The following is a 21,056-nucleotide window of genomic DNA, read 5'->3' as shown; positions in this document are numbered from 1 at the left end:
GAGGATGTAAAGAGGCAATGGCCTGTTACCAATGACAACTTGAGCACAAAAAAAGGCATAAAAGAATTTATTGAAGATCTGTGTATGATCATAAAAGGAAATGGTGTGGTTATATAGAAAGAATGAGAGACAAACAAATGGGTGACTCAAATGATATATCGGTATTTCCAAAATACTGAAGAAAATAGACAAAAAAAATCAAGAGGATATTATATGAAGGATTTATAGGAAAACAAGAACTGGAAATAAAGAAAAAGAATGTTAGAGTTATAATCTATGTTGGTGGGGAGAGTGACTATACACAGATGAAAATGCAGATATTTGAAAATATCAAGTTAAATAGTTACTTGGTTAAAAAGGGTTATATATGCTGATGAAGGTGAATATGTCTCAAATTAGTTTTTGAGTAGAGTTGAAAGAGAGAAACTAAGAAAGGGACTATGTTGGCAAATGTGCTAGTAAATTAAGCACTATTTTAAATTCTTTCCTAAGTCTGTATTATATTAAGGAGACAGAAATAAAGAATACTTAAGAGTTTCTCCTTTAGAAAGTGATTGTTAAACTTCAGTGGAAAAAACAGTTACTTCACATGTCTCATTAATAATACAAGACATTCTCTCTTTTGTCTTAAAAAAACAACAACAAAGAATTCTTGGTTGCTATGAAAACAGTGGGGATGTGTTTACACTTACCTCGGCACTTACAGATAAGACAACCATGACTGTCCACCTGGAAACCCACTGGACAAATTTTACTGCATGGATGCTCAGGACATTTCTTACAGCGGCAGATGTCACAGCCGTGCTTATTCTTCCTAGATAATTGAAATTTTGTCAAAGGTCAAAAAATTACCAAAACTACCTCAAATGATGATCAAATGCTCAAATCAGAGGTCACAGAAGTGAAATCACTATTGCTCTACAAGCATTTTGAGGGCATAAGTCATTAGAACCTCATGCCCATGTCCTGCAAACAAATTATAAAATAGGGCAAATATTGACTATGCTTCTGGGAGAATTCTTTTAATTAGGAGAATTGTATCCACAATTTAAAGCTGATGAATAAACAACTGCATAAACAGGATGGATAATTAAGGACTTTCTGGTTTGCCACTCTGAGAGAGTGGAAACCAAGAGCTTGCTTTTGTTGTATTAATTAAAGTGCCACACATACCCCACTTAGTCTATGAAATTCAAGAAAATTAATGACACTTTTAATCTCAGCCACAAAACCTGCCATGAATATTGGTTAAAATGGAAATATTAAATACTATAATAGTTCACATTCATAAAGCTCTTTGTGATCATTTAGCAAGCTATGTCTTAAGAATAAGTCTGTGAAGTTGGTAATTGAAATTATCATCTCCATCTTATAAATGAAATTAAGACTAGCAAGTAAATGTCTTGATTCATTAAGCTAGTAAATGTCAGTGGTAAGACTTAAACACAGGTCTTCCTGATTCTAAAGTCTAGTGTTCTTTCCACTATTCCATGATGTCTCTGGAAATGCATATTCTGGGGCAGTGTCCAGGCATACAGAACATGCTCAATAAATGTTAATTTGATTTATGACTTAAGCTTTTTCCTTTTCTTTTTTAATTATCAGACTCCCACATAAAGCAAAGGCTCAGGGCAAAGAAGTTAGGAAAGAATATTATTTTTATTTATTCATTCAGGTCTTCCTGATTGCTAATAGAACACTCTTTCAACTGCACCATCTAATTTACCAAGACAAGACTGGATTAGAATATACACATTATATCATTCAAAGTACCTACAATTGCATATTTTAAGGGGAAAAAAAATCTAAAATCCTTATGCAGAAAATGCTATTTCCTATTATGTGGAAAAGGAAAATAGCATTGCTTCCCTGAAAAATTTATTGACATTCTTTAAAAAAATTTTTCCCATGTCATACTGAAGATAAATTCACACTGTCCTTTATATAAGCATCATTGCCATAGAACTGACTATGGCTGGACAAGAGAAATATCCCTGGAACAGAAATGAACATGAACATTTCTTTATTCATCACGCTACATGAAGTAGCAAGGGTCAGGAAAACTGACATTTAAATCTTGTTTCTGACACTAACTATATAATTATGGAGAAATCATTAAGCTGCTCTAAGAAGCAGTTTCCTCATTTGGAAAATGGAATAAGAGTAGCACCTATTTCACAGGGTGTTGTGGGGTTAATGAGATAACCTATGTAAAAGTGCTTTCCAGATCTTAAAGTGCTATATAAATACTGGATATGATTGCCTTAGCAGCCACAATAATGAATACTAACATTCAACCATTTCTCTTCTTTATCTCATTTTAGCCAAATTGTAAAATGTACCACTCTTCTTATAACCAGAGATAAATTCTTCTTAGAGAACTTAGAAGTGGAAATGAAAGGGTGACTTGTCATTGAGAATGTGTCATAAATGAATTACCTGTGTTTATTTTCATTGATCAATCCCAAGAGCCTTTAATACACTGACTTCTATGTTCTTTTATCTAAGGAATATTTACTTAATGTTTGTTGTCCTAGAAACCCTACAGATATTGACAAGGGACATTTGTGCGGGAGCTCATCTTCAGTCCCCAGGTTTAAGTTCCAACCAGGCCTTTCTTTTAGAAGGATGTATACATAAAGAATACATTTAACCCTATGCCATATAAAGCAATGGGAGGACCATCTTCTGATTTGACTACAATAAGGGACACAAAAACTATATATGTTTCTTTTTAAAGACATCTTGTTGAGATAATGGGTTCGATCTGAAAGCCTTCTTGGTCTCCAAAGAAATATGAAAACTACACTGGAGTAGCCGGCTCCTATATGACTGGGACTGCTGGTTAGGAAGCAGCATTACCAGTGCCATCCGGTACAATGACTGAGCTGTATGCTGTTAACTTTTCCTATAATCTGTGTTTTCATCTATGTCTTGAGTTCTAGTAATAAACTTCTACCACCACAGATTAGTACCTTTTCTGCAAATTATAGCCCTGGAAAGTTTTTCAGATTTCTGAGAGGCTCAGTAACTTGACTAAAATTATCCTATAAGGATGCTGAAGAAGAAATTGAATTCAAGCCCTTCTGATTCCAAAGTGCTGAAAATTATACTAGTCAGAGGATGCTTTAAAAATTGATAAATTCTAGAAATTTGGGATATATGTCATACTCTTATCTATTTACATATTTTATTTTGAGAATATTTCTTTGAGGCAATTAGGGTTAAGTAACTTGTTCAGGGTGATACAGCTGGTGTCTGAAGCTAGATTTGAATGCAGGTCCTCCTGATGCTGGTGCTCTATCCACCTGCTACCTAGCTGTACCACTCCATACATACATACATACACACATATATATATATATATTTTTTTTAAGAGATTAAGTCTCCCTCTCTAGCCCAGGCTGGAAGTACAGCAGCCATTTCTAGGCTCAATCCCAATGTAAGACTGGCAATGAAACCTGTTCTGTTTCTGATATGGCAATATTTTATCTCTCAGGCAACCTGGTGGCTCTGATCCCAGGAGCTCGCCATGTTGGTGCCAGACAGCGTAGACATTCAGTCAGCTTATTAGGCGCTGCCGCTTGGAACTCTCATCTCCACCAGCTTCAGCCCCTTTCGTAGCAAGGATTACGGGCACACATCACCACTATGGCTTATGGATGGTGTCTAAAATCTAACTCATCAAAGTAAAATTAGAATTAAAGAATTTAAAGCTGGGAGGGATCTAAAATGTCATTTAATTTGATCCCTTCACTCAACAGGTAGAGAAATACAAGTTTAGGAAGGAATTTGCCCAACATATTATAGTCAGCTATTTGATTCAAATTTTGGCTCGGCTACTTTATGACCTCATGGATGTCACTTAACCTTTCTAGGCCTTACTTTTCACATCTGTAAAATATGGTGGACTTATAAAATCCCTTTCCACTCTAGATCCTAGGACATATATTTCATTATATAGGAGCCTTAGGCTTTTAGGTAATCCATTAGGCATGGATTCTAAGGTCATTAATAATACTTGGGAATATATCCAAAAAAGAAAAAAAAAAAGAAACTTAGCTACTGCTATTAGATAGTTGAATTATTTGGGAATCACCATCGTAAATAAAAAAACCATAACTTTTAAAATAGAATTTAAAAAAAATGAACAAAATGAGGATATCATTGCATTGTTTTCCTCATAACCATATATGAAATAACTAGTGTCGACAGGATCTGAGAGTTTGATAAATTTACAGGTAGTAACAATCAGGCTCTCTGAACTGAGATACGTACAGGTATCCAAATGGACAATATTTGTCACATATTATAGGCTTGCACTTCTTAGGTCGAGGGCGGCATTGACATATCTCACAGTTCTGGGCATCGGTTTGGAAACCAAAGGGACAATCCAAGGTGCAACCTCTTATGAGACTGGTACACAGCTCCTCCCCTGTGAAGAACATATGAAGAGCAGTTTTCTAAATGATTGGAAGATATTTCAATTTGTTCTTAGATCTCTCACAGTCTTTAAAAATTCCAACAATTAAAAAGTCCATCAATTGATATGAAATTCCTCGATCTTATACATTTTAAATATCTTAGTAGCATTTTATAATAATGTTTGGAAAGATTCTAGATCATGTCATTTTGTGCACATATGACTCACTACTATAGTATTTCTTTACAAAGCAAAGTCCAAGCTTTAGTCTAAGACAAATTCATTTTTTAATTAAAAAAAAAAAAGATAGTTTTCTCCCCACCTTCAATTCTTCCTGAAGTAGCCTTGAATCTGGTACTCAGGAAACAGGCTGACAAATGTTACTTAAGATACTAATGAAATGGAATGGATCTCAGTATTAATTTTCTTTCTTAGAAAAAACAACTTTTTCTTCATAAAAAAAAAATCTGGCCATTATGGAAACCTGAGAGTTATTTACTATGCAGTTAGATTAGATAAGTGATTAAGTCAGTATCAGTGACGTCTGACAGACTATGGAAAATAGAAGAAACACCACAGGACTGGATATGACCAAATACTTTGATCTTTCTCCCCCTCCAAAAAAAAGAAAGGTAGGGAAGAGAATAAACTCTTTAAATTCTAGGCCAGTGAACTTGACTTTTGATTACTGGCAAAATTCTAGATTGTCATTAAGGCGCTACTTAATGAATGATTAAAAAAGGAAATTTACCTTCCAAGGCTCAGCATGGGTTCATCAAGAATAGGTCATTTTGTGCTAAATTCATTTTCTTTTTAAGAGACTTGCTAAGATGCTGTCAGGGGAATATCATAGATATAATTTTAGCAATAATCCTAATCAGTTGATTCAGAGCTGACTGCATATCTGAACCAAAAAAAAAAAATAAATAAAAAAGCCATTATTGACCCAATGTTAAGTTGGAAGGTCTTGAGTGCAATGGTTGAAGAATTTGATTAAAACAAAACAAAACAAAAGGCTAAGCACAATCACTAGGACAAAGGCATAGATTTCATGTTTAACAAATGTGCAGATGACACAAAGCTGAAAGGGAGATCAAACATAATGATAGGACTAAAAGATCAGGACAGTCTAGCACACTGAACTGAATCTGACAAGATAAAATTTATATGGATAAATGTAAGTCTAGCCCTTGGTTCAACAATCAATTTCAGAAGTACAAATTAGGGGAGGTATAGAATACATCTATAGCACTATATTCTGGAATTGTACTTATTTTTTATTTATTTACACGTATATCTGTTGTTTCTTCTGAAAGAGCACAAGTTTCCTTGAAAGCACGGATTATTTCATTTTTGCCTTTATATACCAAATACCTGCCTTATGGTTAGTGCTTAATAAATGATTATTGTTTGGTAGGTTGATTCTGAACAATATATTTCAGAAAATATGCTGAATTATAAAATGGATGGTTTGAGACCATTCCATATGAGTTCTAACTGAAGGAATTGGGAATCCTATTTTAGCAAGAGAAGATATGCAAGGACATGATCATTATGCTTTAATATGTGAAAGGCTGTCATATGGATGAGGAAAAAAACCTTGTTTTCTAGTCTAAGAAGGCAGAACTAAGAGCAAAAGGTGGAAGATGTAGAGGCAAATTTAGGTTTGATGTAAAGGGAAATTTACTAATACTTAAAACTAAAAATACAATAAAGATTTAGAAATCTTCAAGTGAAGATAGGCTAACCTTTTTGGAGCACACTCTATATAGAGTTCTTGTCTACTGGATGACATAGAATCACATATATATTGACCATAATTTTATCACCTATTTAAAAATAATGTTTTATAAGAAATATTATTTTGGAGATTTTTAACATAATCTTTATTAGTACTGGTACTATTTGTCATGTCAGCACTTGGAGGATGCTTTCAGTCTACATATATTATGTGTTTATATGCTCCCTATCTATACTTTCAAAGAAGTACGGCTGATCAAGAAGTCACTTCTACCTAAAGCCAAAACATGACAAATTAATAGTTTTCAGGAAGGAGATTGAAGTAGTCACCATGAGAGATGAGTTTTCATTAAACCTGAACAATTTATATTAAAACTTTAGGATTCTGTGCATGGTACTGGCCACAAAAAGTATCTGTACAATGTGTACAAAGTATGTCTTCCTACCTCAAAAACTATATTTTAACCTTACTCTGAAGTAGTCAGAATGGATGGCCATTTTATGATGGTTTTGGATGACATATTTTACCAATATAAGTTTTTAGCATTTGAATAGTGAGTTACCTCCATTTAGAAAAAGGAAGAGGGAAGATGGATGATATATATATATATATTATATATATATATATATATATATATATATATACACACACACACATATATGTATGTATATATAAACATATATACATACATATATATGTATATATATAAATATAAATATATATAAGGAAAAGTATTCTTTTATAACATATTTCATCATATGAAATACATTATAATAGAATAATTTTCTTTTTTCCCTAGTAAAAATCTTTTGCTACATATATTTAGAATAACCATAAACCCAAGTAATTGCTGTGCACCAGCTGATTCCTGATTTGCATAGGTGAATGCAAAATTTCAGATAGCTCATTTAAAAATTTGTAATTATAAAATCTGAAAGGTCACAGTTCTTCCACTCTTCCTTATGGAAATTATGAAGAAGAATGCAAAACTTCAAAACACAAATTCTCTCTCTTTCTAGCTTAGATTATGATGATTTAAATAGAAGTAGAGAAAGAGATGTGATTAATGTAGGTCCTCTATTAAATTAATATACAATTGAATTAACTTATAAGAAAAATGAACTGAAAATACTCTGAAACCTTTTGGGAGATCAGGGCAGATCTTTAACTTGAAGGTAAAATCAGAATCTTTAGGAATCAAGTTCCTAAAACACTTCCCTATCTTGAGCAGGCTCAACACAATAATTCTGGTCCAAAAGGATGACAAGAATAATATACATTACTACTAATAATAAATTACTGGCAGTAAGTGGTTCAGTGGATTACCTGGACCTGGAATTAGAAGATTTGAACCCATTTTCAGATATTCTACTGTTTATCTGTTTCTTCCCATGAAAAATGCGGATAATGATAACATAGGGTTATTGTGAGGACAAGAGATATTTGTAAAGTATTCTACAAAAAGAAAGCCTTATATAAATGCTAAATATAATTCTTGTTATTTTTGATAGCCATAATCCTGAGGATAACATATCCATCGCTATTTAGGCTTAGCCTTACTGACAAAGATTAAGTATTTATTAATTATGTATTCACAGAGTTGTGAGAAAAGCACTTGTCATTTAGAAAATATCATATCGTTGTAAATGAGATCACAGATGGTGTGCATAGCAATGAAGAGATCACAAACTAAGGGGCGATTTTGATTTGAAAAGGGAGTTAAATTCAAGGGAACTTAAATATGTTAAGATAGTGGTTTGCTTTAACCTTCCCTAATATGGTTTACCTTACTTCTTTTTCATGACCTGGATTGTTTTCAGTTTCTTCTAGTCTTTTATCTCCAATACTATATAAGAATAAATCCATTTCTAAAACATTACTAGTTTAGCTGAATATTTCAATAACTCATTTTATCTCACAGAGAAAATTCTCACTTGATTGTTCACATGACACAAACAAGAAGGTAGTCCATATTTCAAATATTTGATATGGAATTTCTGTCAAAGTTAAGTAAAATGTCTTAGTAAATGGAACAGGTGGATGGAAAAAAATTCACCACATTTTAAAATAATTCAAAAAAGACTAGGAGAAGGGTATATCAAAACTTAGAAATTTGGGGGCAGCCAGATGGAGCAGTCGATAAAGCACCAGTCTTGAAGTCAGAAGGACCTGAATTCAAATCTGACCTCAGACTTTATTTAACACTTCCTCGCTGTGTGACCTTAGGCAAGTCACTCAACCCCAACTGCCTCAGCCAAAAACCCCCCCAAACAAACAAACAAAAAATAAACTTAGAAATTTTAAGAGTACCTCAGGAGAAATCTGTTTAAATAAAGGTTCTTATTTTAGAAAAATTACATTTATTGGTCTCTTAATGCAGCTTTTAATTTTACTAATATCACTATAAGAAAAGAAAAAGGACAAAGAAATGAAGATGTCATGTAAGGTATTAGTCCCAAAAAGACGATCAGTTCCCTCTCTTCTAGAAACTTATCTCTAGATATTAGCCTTAAGACAAAGTCTTAAAAACATTAATTTTCTTTATAAGTATGCCTTCATTTATGTCTTATCTTCCCATGATTTCACTTTAAGAAGGATTGATGAACTATCATAAGGCAGCTGGCATGATGGTTCTAACCAATACTTGGGCGATTTAAAAAGGGGGTATAATGGGATAGAAGTGAAATGATACATTTGGGTAGCACTGTCTTGTTATTTGAGTAGATTCCATTTTTAGGAGAAATTATTACAATCCGGTGTGTCTTCCTTTCACTTTTCATTTTAACATGTCTCAGGTAACTCCTATATTAAAGCATAGTTTTGCCAAGTTGAAACTCATGACTTTAATATTTTACTTCTAAAAAGGTAATTCTAGTTACTAGCAACAACAGATGCTCTGGTTGGAAAAGATAGTATAAATTCTATTAACTGCTTAACTCCTATTTTCCAATAATTTCATTTCTGTTATGGATCACCTAGACACAGCTGCACAGTGCAGTAAGTAAAGCACTAGATAAGTCTGCAAGATCTGACTTCAAATTCTACATCAGATACTTACTAGTGTGACTATAGGCAAGTGACTTAAATTCTTGCAACCTCAGTTTCTGCATCTGTAAAATGAGGAGGTTGGACTCAATGGTCTTCAAGGTCTCTTCTAACTAACTCAATTACTGTGAAATATGTTCATCCTTGTTTTTTTCTCTCTACTATACTCTCTGGCTCTGAGGAAGGCAAGATTGCATTCAAATTCCCTGAAACATAAGGGTTTCTCTTTTTCTTTAGCTGTCTTACATGAATGTTATTTGCTACAGTCAAAAAATCCAAATAAACAAGACTATAAGTATGTTCAGACAAAATTCTATTTTTGTCATGTACTTTCTGCATATTTTTAAAGTGCATGTTTCTACAAGGCTAGATTTCAACTGTTGGGTGATGGTTGTCATGTGCCAGAAGTATTCATAATTGCTTGCCTTTAATTATGCTATTGAGCTCTTTATCTTCCTTTGATAAGAGTGAGTGGTGTTTACTTGTTTCCCTTTGTTGATGCTAAGTAAGTGTGGGGGGTCAGGTAATTTTTTTCCCATTTCTGTGAAAATGGCCAAACCATAATTTTCTCAGAATTGAGAGGGCCTGAGGCACACTGCTAATTTAGGCAGCTGTACCTAGAATGCATTTTTGAAAGCACCCTTGGTTTAATTGCCATTAAAAAGAAAGGCATGAATAATAGCAAAATATTTTTCCTGGAATTACTCCAAATGACTGGAATAGTGACAGTTCAATCTCTTCTAGAGATAGAAACATTTACTCTCATAAACAGTATGTCTGCATTTCTTAACATCTCCTGGTATCATTGTGGGGAGTGATAACTGTGATTAAACATCAGTGTACAGATAGATGTTCATGTGATTTGAGAAATATGCAGAAACTTTGTCAGTCAAAAAGGAAGGAGAATCAAGTCAAAGCTTGCACCTGATGTTACTGATTCTAAGAGTTTAACAATAGCTGTATGGTGGTGCACTACTTTGATTTAATATTTACTATTTTTTAAAAGTAAAACTGGAACTCAAAATTCTAAGTAACCTATCATGTATTCTAAGACAAGCCTAATTTCTGAAGTTTTTAATTGTAAAAAAAGTTTGGGCTATTGAGCATACAGTTGTGGTATGTGGAAGCCAAAATCATAAATTCAGTAACAGTGATGAAAAATTCATATTTATGTAAAAACATAGAACTCAAAGATTTGCAATGGGTAAAAATTGAAAAGAGGAAAAATCAGGCTTGATCTCAGGAGAAATATCTTCCTTATTGCATGGGAGATTCCTCCTTAATAAGCACTTTCAAGTAGTGGATGGATGACCATTTATTTATTGGATAGGCTGGAATTAGGGACTCTATTTTATGTATGGGTTGTATGAGATAGCTCCTTAGTGGCTTATCAACTCAAAGATTTGTTGAAAGTAATTAGTTGTTTTCAATCATTAGGGGGTAGGAAGAAAGAAGAACAAATTAAGAAATATTCTTGAACACTAAGAGCTTACCTTCTAATATGGATGAAAGGAAGAAAAAAATTGAGATACATGTTGGAAGGTAGGGCACAAAATAAGAGAAGGAAGAAGGCAAGGCAATAGGGAAGTGCTTTTGCTAAGGTCAAAAGAACTCATGCAGGATATAAAAGAAAGGAGGAAGGAGCTTCTAGGGATTAAATATAATATGGTTTCTATTTTGTAGCCTGACGGAGACCGTCTAACTTTCAGAAACTTAGCAATACTAGAACAGAGTGCTGGCAATGTTTCCAATCTAATTGCCACTGATCTTATTAGAACTTCACAATGTGTGTATGTGTATATGTTTCCCAAACATTTCTCAAAGTCTCTAGTAGCATCTCCTATGTCCAAAACAAAAGCATGGGGGTACATCTCTTCTCCACTTGTGGATAACATAGCTAAGAAATCTCACTTTGCCATCTCTATTTCTGTTAACGTCTCTGTTTCTCCATCTTAATCCTGGCTGTTCATCTTTCTCTCCTTTTTTCTCCTTCCCCACCCTCTTCTTTTGCTGAGTGTAAGGTGGTGGTGAAGAAATCCTGATGGGTTATGACAAAGAAATTCTTCTTTTGAAATCTGACATATGACTTGGGTATCAAATAAAATTATTTTACATGACAGACTGCTAAACCTTTCTAATAGCCTTAGAGTAGAGTTGATGAAGGGCTTGTTAAAATAAGGCTAGATTTCAAATTTAGGGCCTGAAGCAAGGGGCCAAGGGACAACTCAGATCTGGACAACTCCTTCTTTCTGGATGGCATCTGAATGTGTCTGCCTTAAGCTAGAACCATAAATTTCTGGCAACAGGATTAACTGTGTGTGGCATTTTTTATATTTCTCCCAAACTTAGCACACACTGATGATGCCCTATGTATGATCCAAGTACAAGAGACCCTCTGCTTTAACGGGGGATATATTCTCGTGATTGCTACCAACAAGGAAGTCTGCAAATCTGCTACACTGTGCATAAATACAGATGAAAGGAGATTTGTTTCAGACATATAAAAGCTAACACTATCTTTCCAAAGCTAGCTCTTTTTTTCAATTATCTTTTAGTTTTTCTCATTATGTCAGGGAAGAACCTGTTATTAGGTGGTAATCTCTCCTATTGATAACTGTTAAGCTCCAAATAATGTTTAACCAAAGAGGATCACTATTTTTTAAATACCTTTTTTTTGGGGGGGGGGTAGCACAATGTCTCCATCTAATTTACTGAATGAGGCAAGATATCCTTTATACACTCTGTAGCAGAAGCGTGGAAGTTCGACATTGCCAGAAAACTAATGTTAATGACACGTTGATGGAGCAAAAGGCAAACATTTAAAAATGGAAAATTCAAAGCTACAAATGATGAAGAATTCCTATATTTATTTTCTGTACTATTTGGTTGCTTTTTTATTTGCAACAAATATTGCAAATATTTATAATATTATGGTCAATATTAAACAAGTAACTCATATCAAGTTGATATGACAATCCACAATGTTGAAATGACTTTTAAAAGTGATCATTAAACCAATTTCCATAATTTCTGAGAAATCAAGGAGAAAATGAAAATTTCAGAGGACTGAAGACTGGCAGCTATTTCCTTACTAATACAAAAAAGGGAAAAGGGTAGAGTATAGAAACTTAGACCACTGAGGTTGATAAAATTTGAGAATGGATCCAACACTTAGAAAATAAATTGATGACCACCAGGAACCAATACTGGTTTATTAAAAATAAGATCAAAATAAACTAATTTCTCGTTGCATAGGCTAAATAGGTCATTAAAATGCACAGACATAGTTTACCTTGATTTCAGTAAGGCATATGACAAAATCTTTTATGATACTCTTGTATATGAGATGGAAAAATGAAACTGTGTTGTTTGATGATACTGCTGAGGGGGTACATAACTGATAGAATCACTTTTACGCATGGCATGACTAATAGATTAATGAAAATTTGGAGAGAGATTTTTAACAACATGCCAGAGGGCATATCAAATAGTTCATAAATGATGTGAATGAAGACAATTAAGGTATGTTTATTTGAGTTTATCAGATTTTTCAGAGGACAGTTTTAAAAGGAGTAATGCTGGATGATAGAATCAAGATTTACAAAGATCTCAATGTGCTAGAAGGATGAACTAAAGTAAACAAGATGAAACTTAATAGGGATAAACATAAAATCCTTCATTTAGGCTAAAAGAAACTTCAATTTTTTGATGTATAACTAGGGAAAATCTGGATTTGGCAGAAGTTCATGTGAAAAATATCTAGGGTTTTTAACTGACTGCAAGTTATTATGAGACTAACAGTTTCATGTAGCTTCTAATAATTTATATAATGCTAGATATCCTTAATAACTGGGTTAATAATCTTAGGAAGAAAGCTTATGGTTCCCTACGTTTTGCCTTGCCCTGACTACATTTGGCATTGTATTCAGTACTGGGTGTCATGAGAAACACCAGCAGATTAGTGTATAAGCAATGAATAATCATAGCAGGATACTTGAAACCATATAAATATTAAAAAAAAAAAAAACTATGGGAGTCAACTAGTTGGCGCAGTGGATAGAGCACCAACCTGAAGTCAGGAAGATCTGAGTTCAAATCAGGCCTCAGACACTTAACACTTCCTGGCTGTGTGACCTGGCAAATCACTTCACCCCAATTGCCTCAGCAAAAAACAAAAACAAAAAACTATAAATAAAATGCTGAAGAACATAAAAATTAAATGGGGGCCATGTGATTAAAGTAAGCTCTACAGGGGACAACTAGAAACATTGAATAGAAATTCAAACAAATTATATATTGATTCATTATTAGAAGAATATTTAAATTAGAGCTTTCAAAAGTGGAATGGGATGTCTGATAAGGTAGTAATTCTATGCCACTGGAAATGTTCAAGAGAAGGCTGAGCAAATATATATCTCAGAAAAATAATAATGAAGATTCATGTACTGAGTAAAAAGATACAGAAGATTAGTGTAACTGATTTTTTTTTTTTTTGACTTCAGAAATCCTATGAATGACCATTAATAGAATAACTAAGGAATTTTTCCTTTAACAAACCTGTGTATATTTATCTATCTAGATTAAGAAGACATTCTTCTATTTGGGTATCACAGGAATGTCATGAACAACAATGAGGAAAAAATTAAGTCATGTGATATGCTTTGACAAAATTATATTAGGCTTAAGAAACAGTTTTATGCATACTTACTGTTCTTGCACTGACAGATTCGGCAGCCATTGTGATCAAGTTTGAAACCGTAAATACAATCCTTTTCTGTCAGATTACAGTTAGATAAGACCCCACAAAGAGGTGGATCAACTGTAATGTATGATGGTTCTAAGAATAAAAGAGAAAAAAAATTCTTGAAACACATATGTATCTGATACAATAACATTTAATCTTGAAAAAGCATACTAAGAAATCTGGCAAAGTGGCTGAAGGAAAACCACAAACTTTCCTATCCAGGATCTTCAGAAAGACCCAGGATCTTTCCTATTCAGGATCTTTGTTTGAACCCAGCAACATTATCTTTTTAAACTGATGAGGATGCTGGGCTAGTAACTAATAAATTATATAAATTTGTTTATGCATTATTTGTTCCCTCCCACCCAAACAGGAAACATAAATGATAAAAGCATCATGGAAAGTGGACAAGAAAGATCAAAAGTCCATTCATTTATCTGCTTTTCTTCCTATTTTTTTTTTTTTTTTGCCAGCTAACCATTATTCCATCATTCTCCAGAGCAACTTTCCTGGGACAAAGAAAATACTCTCTAATGTATTCAGTAGAATGATTTTGAAGTTCCATTAATTAATCCATTAAAGATATCTGTCTTTCATTTTCTACAAAGCATATTACTGCACACACGTAACTTTATATTGATTAAGTGTATATGGTGTTCAAAGTTCAAATGAGTGTGAAATAAAATGTAGAAGTTTGGGGAAGAAGAAAAAACACCTATTCTCACATTGAGGGGAAGCAGGAGGACCTTCTGATACTGTGAAAAGATTCCTGCAGAAACTGTGATAAAAATTAATGCTGTGCCATAAAAGACATGTTAGGTGTTAACTGGCTCTAGATACATAGAAAATGTCAAGTAATATGTCTAATTTGGTCAAAAGGCAAATTCCTATAATCTCTAGGTCTGAAGAACATAGTCAAAGAGATAATGAGAAAATAATATTAATGAATTTTATGCAATTTATTCCCCCCCATAGATGCCATGCATGTTCTTTATACATGGCAAGTTATTCCTTATAACATATCTCTGAAGGAACAAAAAGAATGTTTGTATATACCTTTTTTTTTTTAATAGTTGTAAAGTATGAGGTTCAGAGAACACAAATGACTTATCTAAATTTACATAGCAATTCAGTAGCTGGTTAAGAATAGAATAGACCAGTGGTTTTCTGATACAACCCAACATAGTAACCATTAGTCTATAATGTTTTTTAAGTTGCCTCCCCTTTCCCATGGAAGGGGAATCAAAAAACAAAAAAACAAAAAACGAAGAAGAAGCTCATTGCATTTTACCTGTAATTGTCAGAACAAGATTTTGAGCTTTTTTTTTTTTTTTTCAATTTTCTAATGTGGTACAGTTATTAAAATCTCTTCAGGTAGTAATTTACCATGGTATATTGCAATAATGAATTTAGTGGTGTTCTACAAGGAAAAATGCTTACAGATTATGCAATCTTTGCTTTTTAATACAACATGCATATTTTGTGCAACATTTTGTATTATTAGGATAACTTTCTTGTGCTGTAATTTAATGTGTCCTCTCTGACTGAAGTACAAGATGAGATACCTAGAATCTCACAAAAAAGAGATATTGGCTAGATTTTAAGCAATATTCACCATATTTTAGATGAAATATGACATCACCATTTTCCTATAGTGCCTTAAAATTCATCTTAAGCAGATAAAATTTCCTACTTAAGAGTTTTTCCATCTAGTTCTATAAAAAAGCACTGAATTCCACAGTGGATATTCTGGTTTGTTTTGTTTTTTTTTTTAATACAGATTTATATCTGCCTAAGTGTCCATACTTGTACTTTTTAAAAGATTCTGTGAGTGACTTATAAAACTATATGGTCAAAAAAGACTATCAAATACTATTCAATTTTTTGTTCAGCTTGACATATGAAACAAGTATGCTTTTCCATTAGTGCTCATACTATTTAGAATGACAAAGATGCCATTTCCAACCACAACCTTTAGTCACAAAGCCATCATTCCCTTGGGAAGTTACTTTCTATTCAGAAGCACAAGACTTTGAAAACAGCCTAATACAAAAGTAAGAATACAAAATACAGTCTACTCCAGAAAAGAACAAGTTCCATAGGGCTGAGATTTTGGTTTTTGGCCCCTGCATAACACATGTAGATAGAATGCTGGATTTGGAGTCAGGAAGACCTTAACTAAGGATTTGGGCATTTCTTAGTCACATAACCCTGGGCAAGTCACCCAACCTTTCTCAGCCTCAGTTTTAGAATCTGTAAAATAGAGATAAAGATGGAACCTACCTCACAGAACATTGTAAAGATAAAAATGATATAATACAAGATATCCCAGAAATCTGAGCAAACTCACTTAAAACTACACTCAGACTTCTAGGACACCCTGTACGTATAAAGCACTTTGTAAACTTTAAGGGTATATCTATCTATCTATCTATATATATCTTGTAAAATACTTTGAAACTCTTAAGATTAAATACACACACATACATACATATATATGTATATATGTATGTATATATTTAAATGTATAAGTATGTGTGTGTATGTGTATATATATGTATATATATATATATATATATATATATATATATTTAGCCTTAAAGTTTTCAAAGTGCTATACACACATATATGCACATAACACACATATGTATATGTATATGTCATAAACATGTAACATATATTATATATACACAATGAATGATGGCTATCATTACTTTATTATTCTGTTAGTATGAGCACTAATGGAAAAGCATACTTGTTTCATATGTCAAGCTGAACAAAAAATTGAATAGTATTTGATAGTCTTTTTTGACCATATAGTTTTATAAGTCACTCACAGAATCTTTTAAAAAGTACAAGTATGGACACTTAGGCAGATATAAATCTGTATTAAAAAAAAAAACAAAACAAACCAGAATATCCACTGTGGAATTCAGTGCTTTTTTATAGAACTAGAAAAAAGATTTGCACAGGGCAAATGAAGTCCTTATCATTACGATTCAGATGAAAGTTATCTCCCCTTCAAAATGATCTTTGCCTTGATCTCTTTTTTACATTCTGTTATCCTACCTGTGTCACAGACATTTGGAAATTTCTTTCCCTGCTGATAGATGGCAAAGATGGCATCCTACTGATTTTTGTTCTCTACTGCAATGCATGTGATACATACTTAATGAAATATTTTAAAATTAAATTGAACTATTTTTAGAGAAGGACTAGAATAAGTTTAGTATATAGTCTATATATCCCTCTTATGTGCAAATATAATACTGCTACTGCTATTCTGTCATTTTTGAATTCTGTCCAGTTGTGGTGATGATTCAGTTCAATTAAATTTAACAGGGATTTACTAAGGGCCTTTATATATGGTACTGATTAGTTTGTGCTATTCTCTGGTTCCCCTGCTGACTAATGGTTCACAAATGTAAAATGGCTGCCTAGTATTAGGGTTACAATGTGAAACTGAAACAGAACAAAATTACTTATCAGATATGAGGGTCAACCATAACACTGGTCCATTAGCATGATGCTTCAATTGGTTAAGCTAACAAGCAACAAACATATATAACTATACATAAAAAGTGGGCTAAACTTTTTAATAACCCATAGCACTCAGCACAATAATTTACTGAATAAATGAATTCTGCAAGTCCTATTCTTACTACATATGTAACCTGTGTGAAATTTATAAACTCTGAGGTAATGCAGGTTAAATTCTGAATTTCATGATTTAATATAATAGGCAAAATTTATTTTTCTTTCATTAAAATATTGTCCAAGATCTCACTGGCAATAAGAGGCAGAACAATGATTCAAATAGATTCTCTAACACTTATGTTAGTGGAAGTGAACAATAAATTCCATATTACAAATATCTCCAAGACTTAACAGAATCATTGAGTTTTACAGAACCATAGGAATCTTAAAGATCATAAATCCCCTCCTTTCATGAGCAAGAAAGTCAGTACCTGGAGAGTGCCTTGCATCAAGGTCAAATAGCTATCAAAGTTCATACTAAAACTAAGAAACAAATTCAACAAATTATGTCACTTATGGAAAGAACCAACTCTGAAATGACTAAGTACTTTCCCTATAAATTAAGTAGAGCACAGAATTATAAATAATGATATTAATAATTCATCTTAGATATAAACATTTTTACACTGTCTTTTTTGTAATATTTGGCAAGAAATTATTATAAGATTTTTAAATGGAAGGAATTGTAGACTGAAAATAGTCCAACCTCCATTTTACAAAGAGAAGTGACTGCTCAAGTTTATATAGTTAATAAGTAGCAAAAGTGGGATTTTTCATTTCCACTAACAACAAATCCAGCACCCTTTTCAAGGAACAATATTTTTTTCTTTGTAAGAAAATTCTTCAAATATGAAGGGAAATATAAATCTAACTTCAAGTCAACATCTCCTTTTAGATTCGATGGCAAGTGTCCTACATGTTTGATGTGGTTGTCATTGGAACAGTCATTCATTCATTCATCCATCCAAAAAACACATAACACTTTAAAAAGTGCAATGATTCTGTAATAGCCACATTTTAGAGGCAATCTTGGTTGTTGCCTTCTAATATTTCTCCTAGGATGGATTGTAGTTTCACTTTAATGTACTTCATGATGATCTTTGATCTTCCCTTTTCCATACCTTATTTCCCCCTAAAATTTTAGGCCACACCTATACTACATTTCCATAACAAAATTACAACAGAAATACAAAATGATCTATCAACTATAGAAAAAGCTTAATCACACTGCATAAAAGGGAGTTAAGTCTGTGCTTCCCTTCAAGTTCAACTTTTAGACTTCAGAACTTGGCAATGCTGAAACTATTCAGCAATGAGTGTTTTTTTTTTTTTTAAGTAGTTTTAGAAAAAAAAGTAGAGTGACACTATTGAGTGCAATATAAAATTCTAAATGACAGAGATGAGACAACTCTTTGGTACTTTGTATTTCTAGCGATAATTATTCAAGTTTTGGATCTTTATAGACTAGCCTCAGGAGTGAGACAGAGGCAGAGCCAGAGGAATGTTTAATGGTGTTCTTCAAAGGCAGTTTTTGAAAAGGGTATAGGTATTTCCAAGAATCAAGAGTCATAGCTGATCTTGTCATTCTGCAATACCTTGAAGCATTTGAGATTTTATCAGGATAGGTAATTCCCTTCAGCAATGCAGATTATGAGTCCTTTATATCTTAAGAGATGATGTTTGAGAGTTTTTGTGGCCAAAAAAAATATCACATTGAAACCAACTTTGTGGTAAGCCTCTCTAAATTCAAATAAGAGGTATGTCCTTGGACATATAATCCATTGTCAGCCTCATACTTGAAGTCTATATGCACTCCACTGGCATTCTTAAATCATTTCTATGTAACATCGAGCTATCAGAGGATTTTGGCGAATATTGTTAGCATGCACTTTAAATTATTCTGATAGGTTCTGATCCAAAGAAGCCTGAAGAAGTTCTACTTAAGTATGAACTCTGAATGAAAAAATGCACTTTGTTTTCTCAAAAGAAAGGAAACAATGCTATTTCATATGTCTTATGGAGAATGTTAGATTGTTACTTAGTAAAAACTCACTGGTCTCTATAGCCCTGCTCTGAGGACTCAAAAGACCTAATTCCTACATAAATAATTGCTTGAAATCCCAGTGATAATTTTCTCCCCCAGATTTTTATGCTAATATTATAGCCCTGGGAGAACATATATGATGTATTAATCTTATCAGAGAACACATAATTTCCAGGATAGGAGATCTTTATCATCTTTTCTCCATAAATAAAGTTGTTTGCTTTTTGTGGGTTTTTTTGTGGGAGATTATCAGTTCAAAATATTCTGCTGAGATTTTTGGAGGCACAAAACATGACTGTAGATTCATATATATTATCTAGAGCAAAGAAAATAGTCACCACTGATTTAAATAAATAGAGAGGTGACAATGGATCGCTTTCCCCAACTGAGAAATTATTTGGGGTTGCAATCTTTACTACCAATACTGTTTTTTCCATTTAGGGTTAAATAAACTTGGGAATTGAAGTACTGCTTAAAGAATCACCCTGAAATTCCCATTTTATCTTGTATTGAATCAGCTGAGGAATTAAAGAAATACCTTAAAGTCCTCCAAAGGAAGAAGGCTTGAAACAGCAGGAATTCATTGTCTTTGGCTACAACTATTTCTAAAGGGAACCCTGGAACAGCTTCTTTGTGGAGGATTCTAGAAATATTTTCTGAGCCTAGAAGCAATAAAGAACAAAAATGGATGTTTGTTACATCTATATCCAGTTTGCGTTTCCCTACCCTAATATTTTGTGGGGATTGGTCCATATCTCAATTTGTTATTCTACCAAAAACCCCACTTAACTAAAGTAACTCTTAATCCTGATTTAAATTGGGGAAACAGCTATCAGGTTTTTATTAAACACTATTAAAAAACCCACATAAATAATAGCATAAGTGAGCAAGTACTACTTTTCTTTTATTTAAAATTTTAGATCATATAGGCTAGGCACCTCTTCTCTCATCAGTAAACATTTCTGAGATGCAGAGTTCATTTAGCTTCTCTAGTTTTTTCAAGAAGGAAGCCATCAGCCATCAAATTCCCATATACTAACACTTGGCATTTTTGTAGTGTTTTTCTTTCAGGAGACTCAAATATTCTCAGGATAATACTTTCCCAACATCATAATGGGAAAAGCAAAGCAAAGCAATGGTAATGAAAATGAATAAGATCACACAGAGATTCCCAGTCTTCTTGAGTCCAAAGCCACAATACTAGACAGCAGTTCAAGAATGTATATTCAATTGATATTTGGTGATTCATGAGAGAGAAATCATAACTATGAGTGATCCAGACCTTTTATTTTCTTGCTTTTGGTTATTTCATTGCTAAATAGTATAACCACTCATGGGAGGCAAAAGAGTCAATTTTATAAAGCTGGAATACAACACTGTTCAACTATCAATTACTATTACATTAGTTATATCACCCCACTGAATAGCATGGCCATCTTTTAAACAGGCTAGAATATAAAGAAAGCCCTTCTGATCATTGTTTATTTTAAAACAGGTATTGTATTATTTTCTACTTGAGGCA

At 33.0% G+C, this 21,056-nt stretch overlaps 1 protein-coding gene across 4 annotated transcripts in view; it reads right to left on the bottom strand.

Moving 5' to 3' along the window:
• CRIM1 (cysteine rich transmembrane BMP regulator 1) overlaps positions 1 to 21,056 on the bottom strand; it is a 227,318-nt gene that overhangs the window by 42,407 nt on the left and 163,855 nt on the right. For all 4 annotated transcript variants that reach the window (XM_051976136.1, XM_051976138.1, XM_051976137.1 and 1 more), the window contains 3 exons: positions 13,918 to 14,046; positions 4,279 to 4,435; positions 693 to 814 (listed from right to left, as the gene is read on the bottom strand). In XM_051976136.1, coding sequence (XP_051832096.1) covers positions 693 to 814; positions 4,279 to 4,435; positions 13,918 to 14,046 — 408 coding nt within the window. The remainder of the gene's footprint in view (positions 1 to 692; positions 815 to 4,278; positions 4,436 to 13,917; positions 14,047 to 21,056) is intronic.

Source organism: Antechinus flavipes, chromosome 2 (genome assembly GCF_016432865.1).
Source record: "Antechinus flavipes isolate AdamAnt ecotype Samford, QLD, Australia chromosome 2, AdamAnt_v2, whole genome shotgun sequence".
In the NCBI taxonomy this organism is placed as follows: Eukaryota; Metazoa; Chordata; class Mammalia; order Dasyuromorphia; family Dasyuridae; genus Antechinus; species Antechinus flavipes.
The sequence above is the reverse complement of the archived record's forward strand: the minus strand, read 5'-3'. Positions and strand labels throughout refer to the sequence as shown.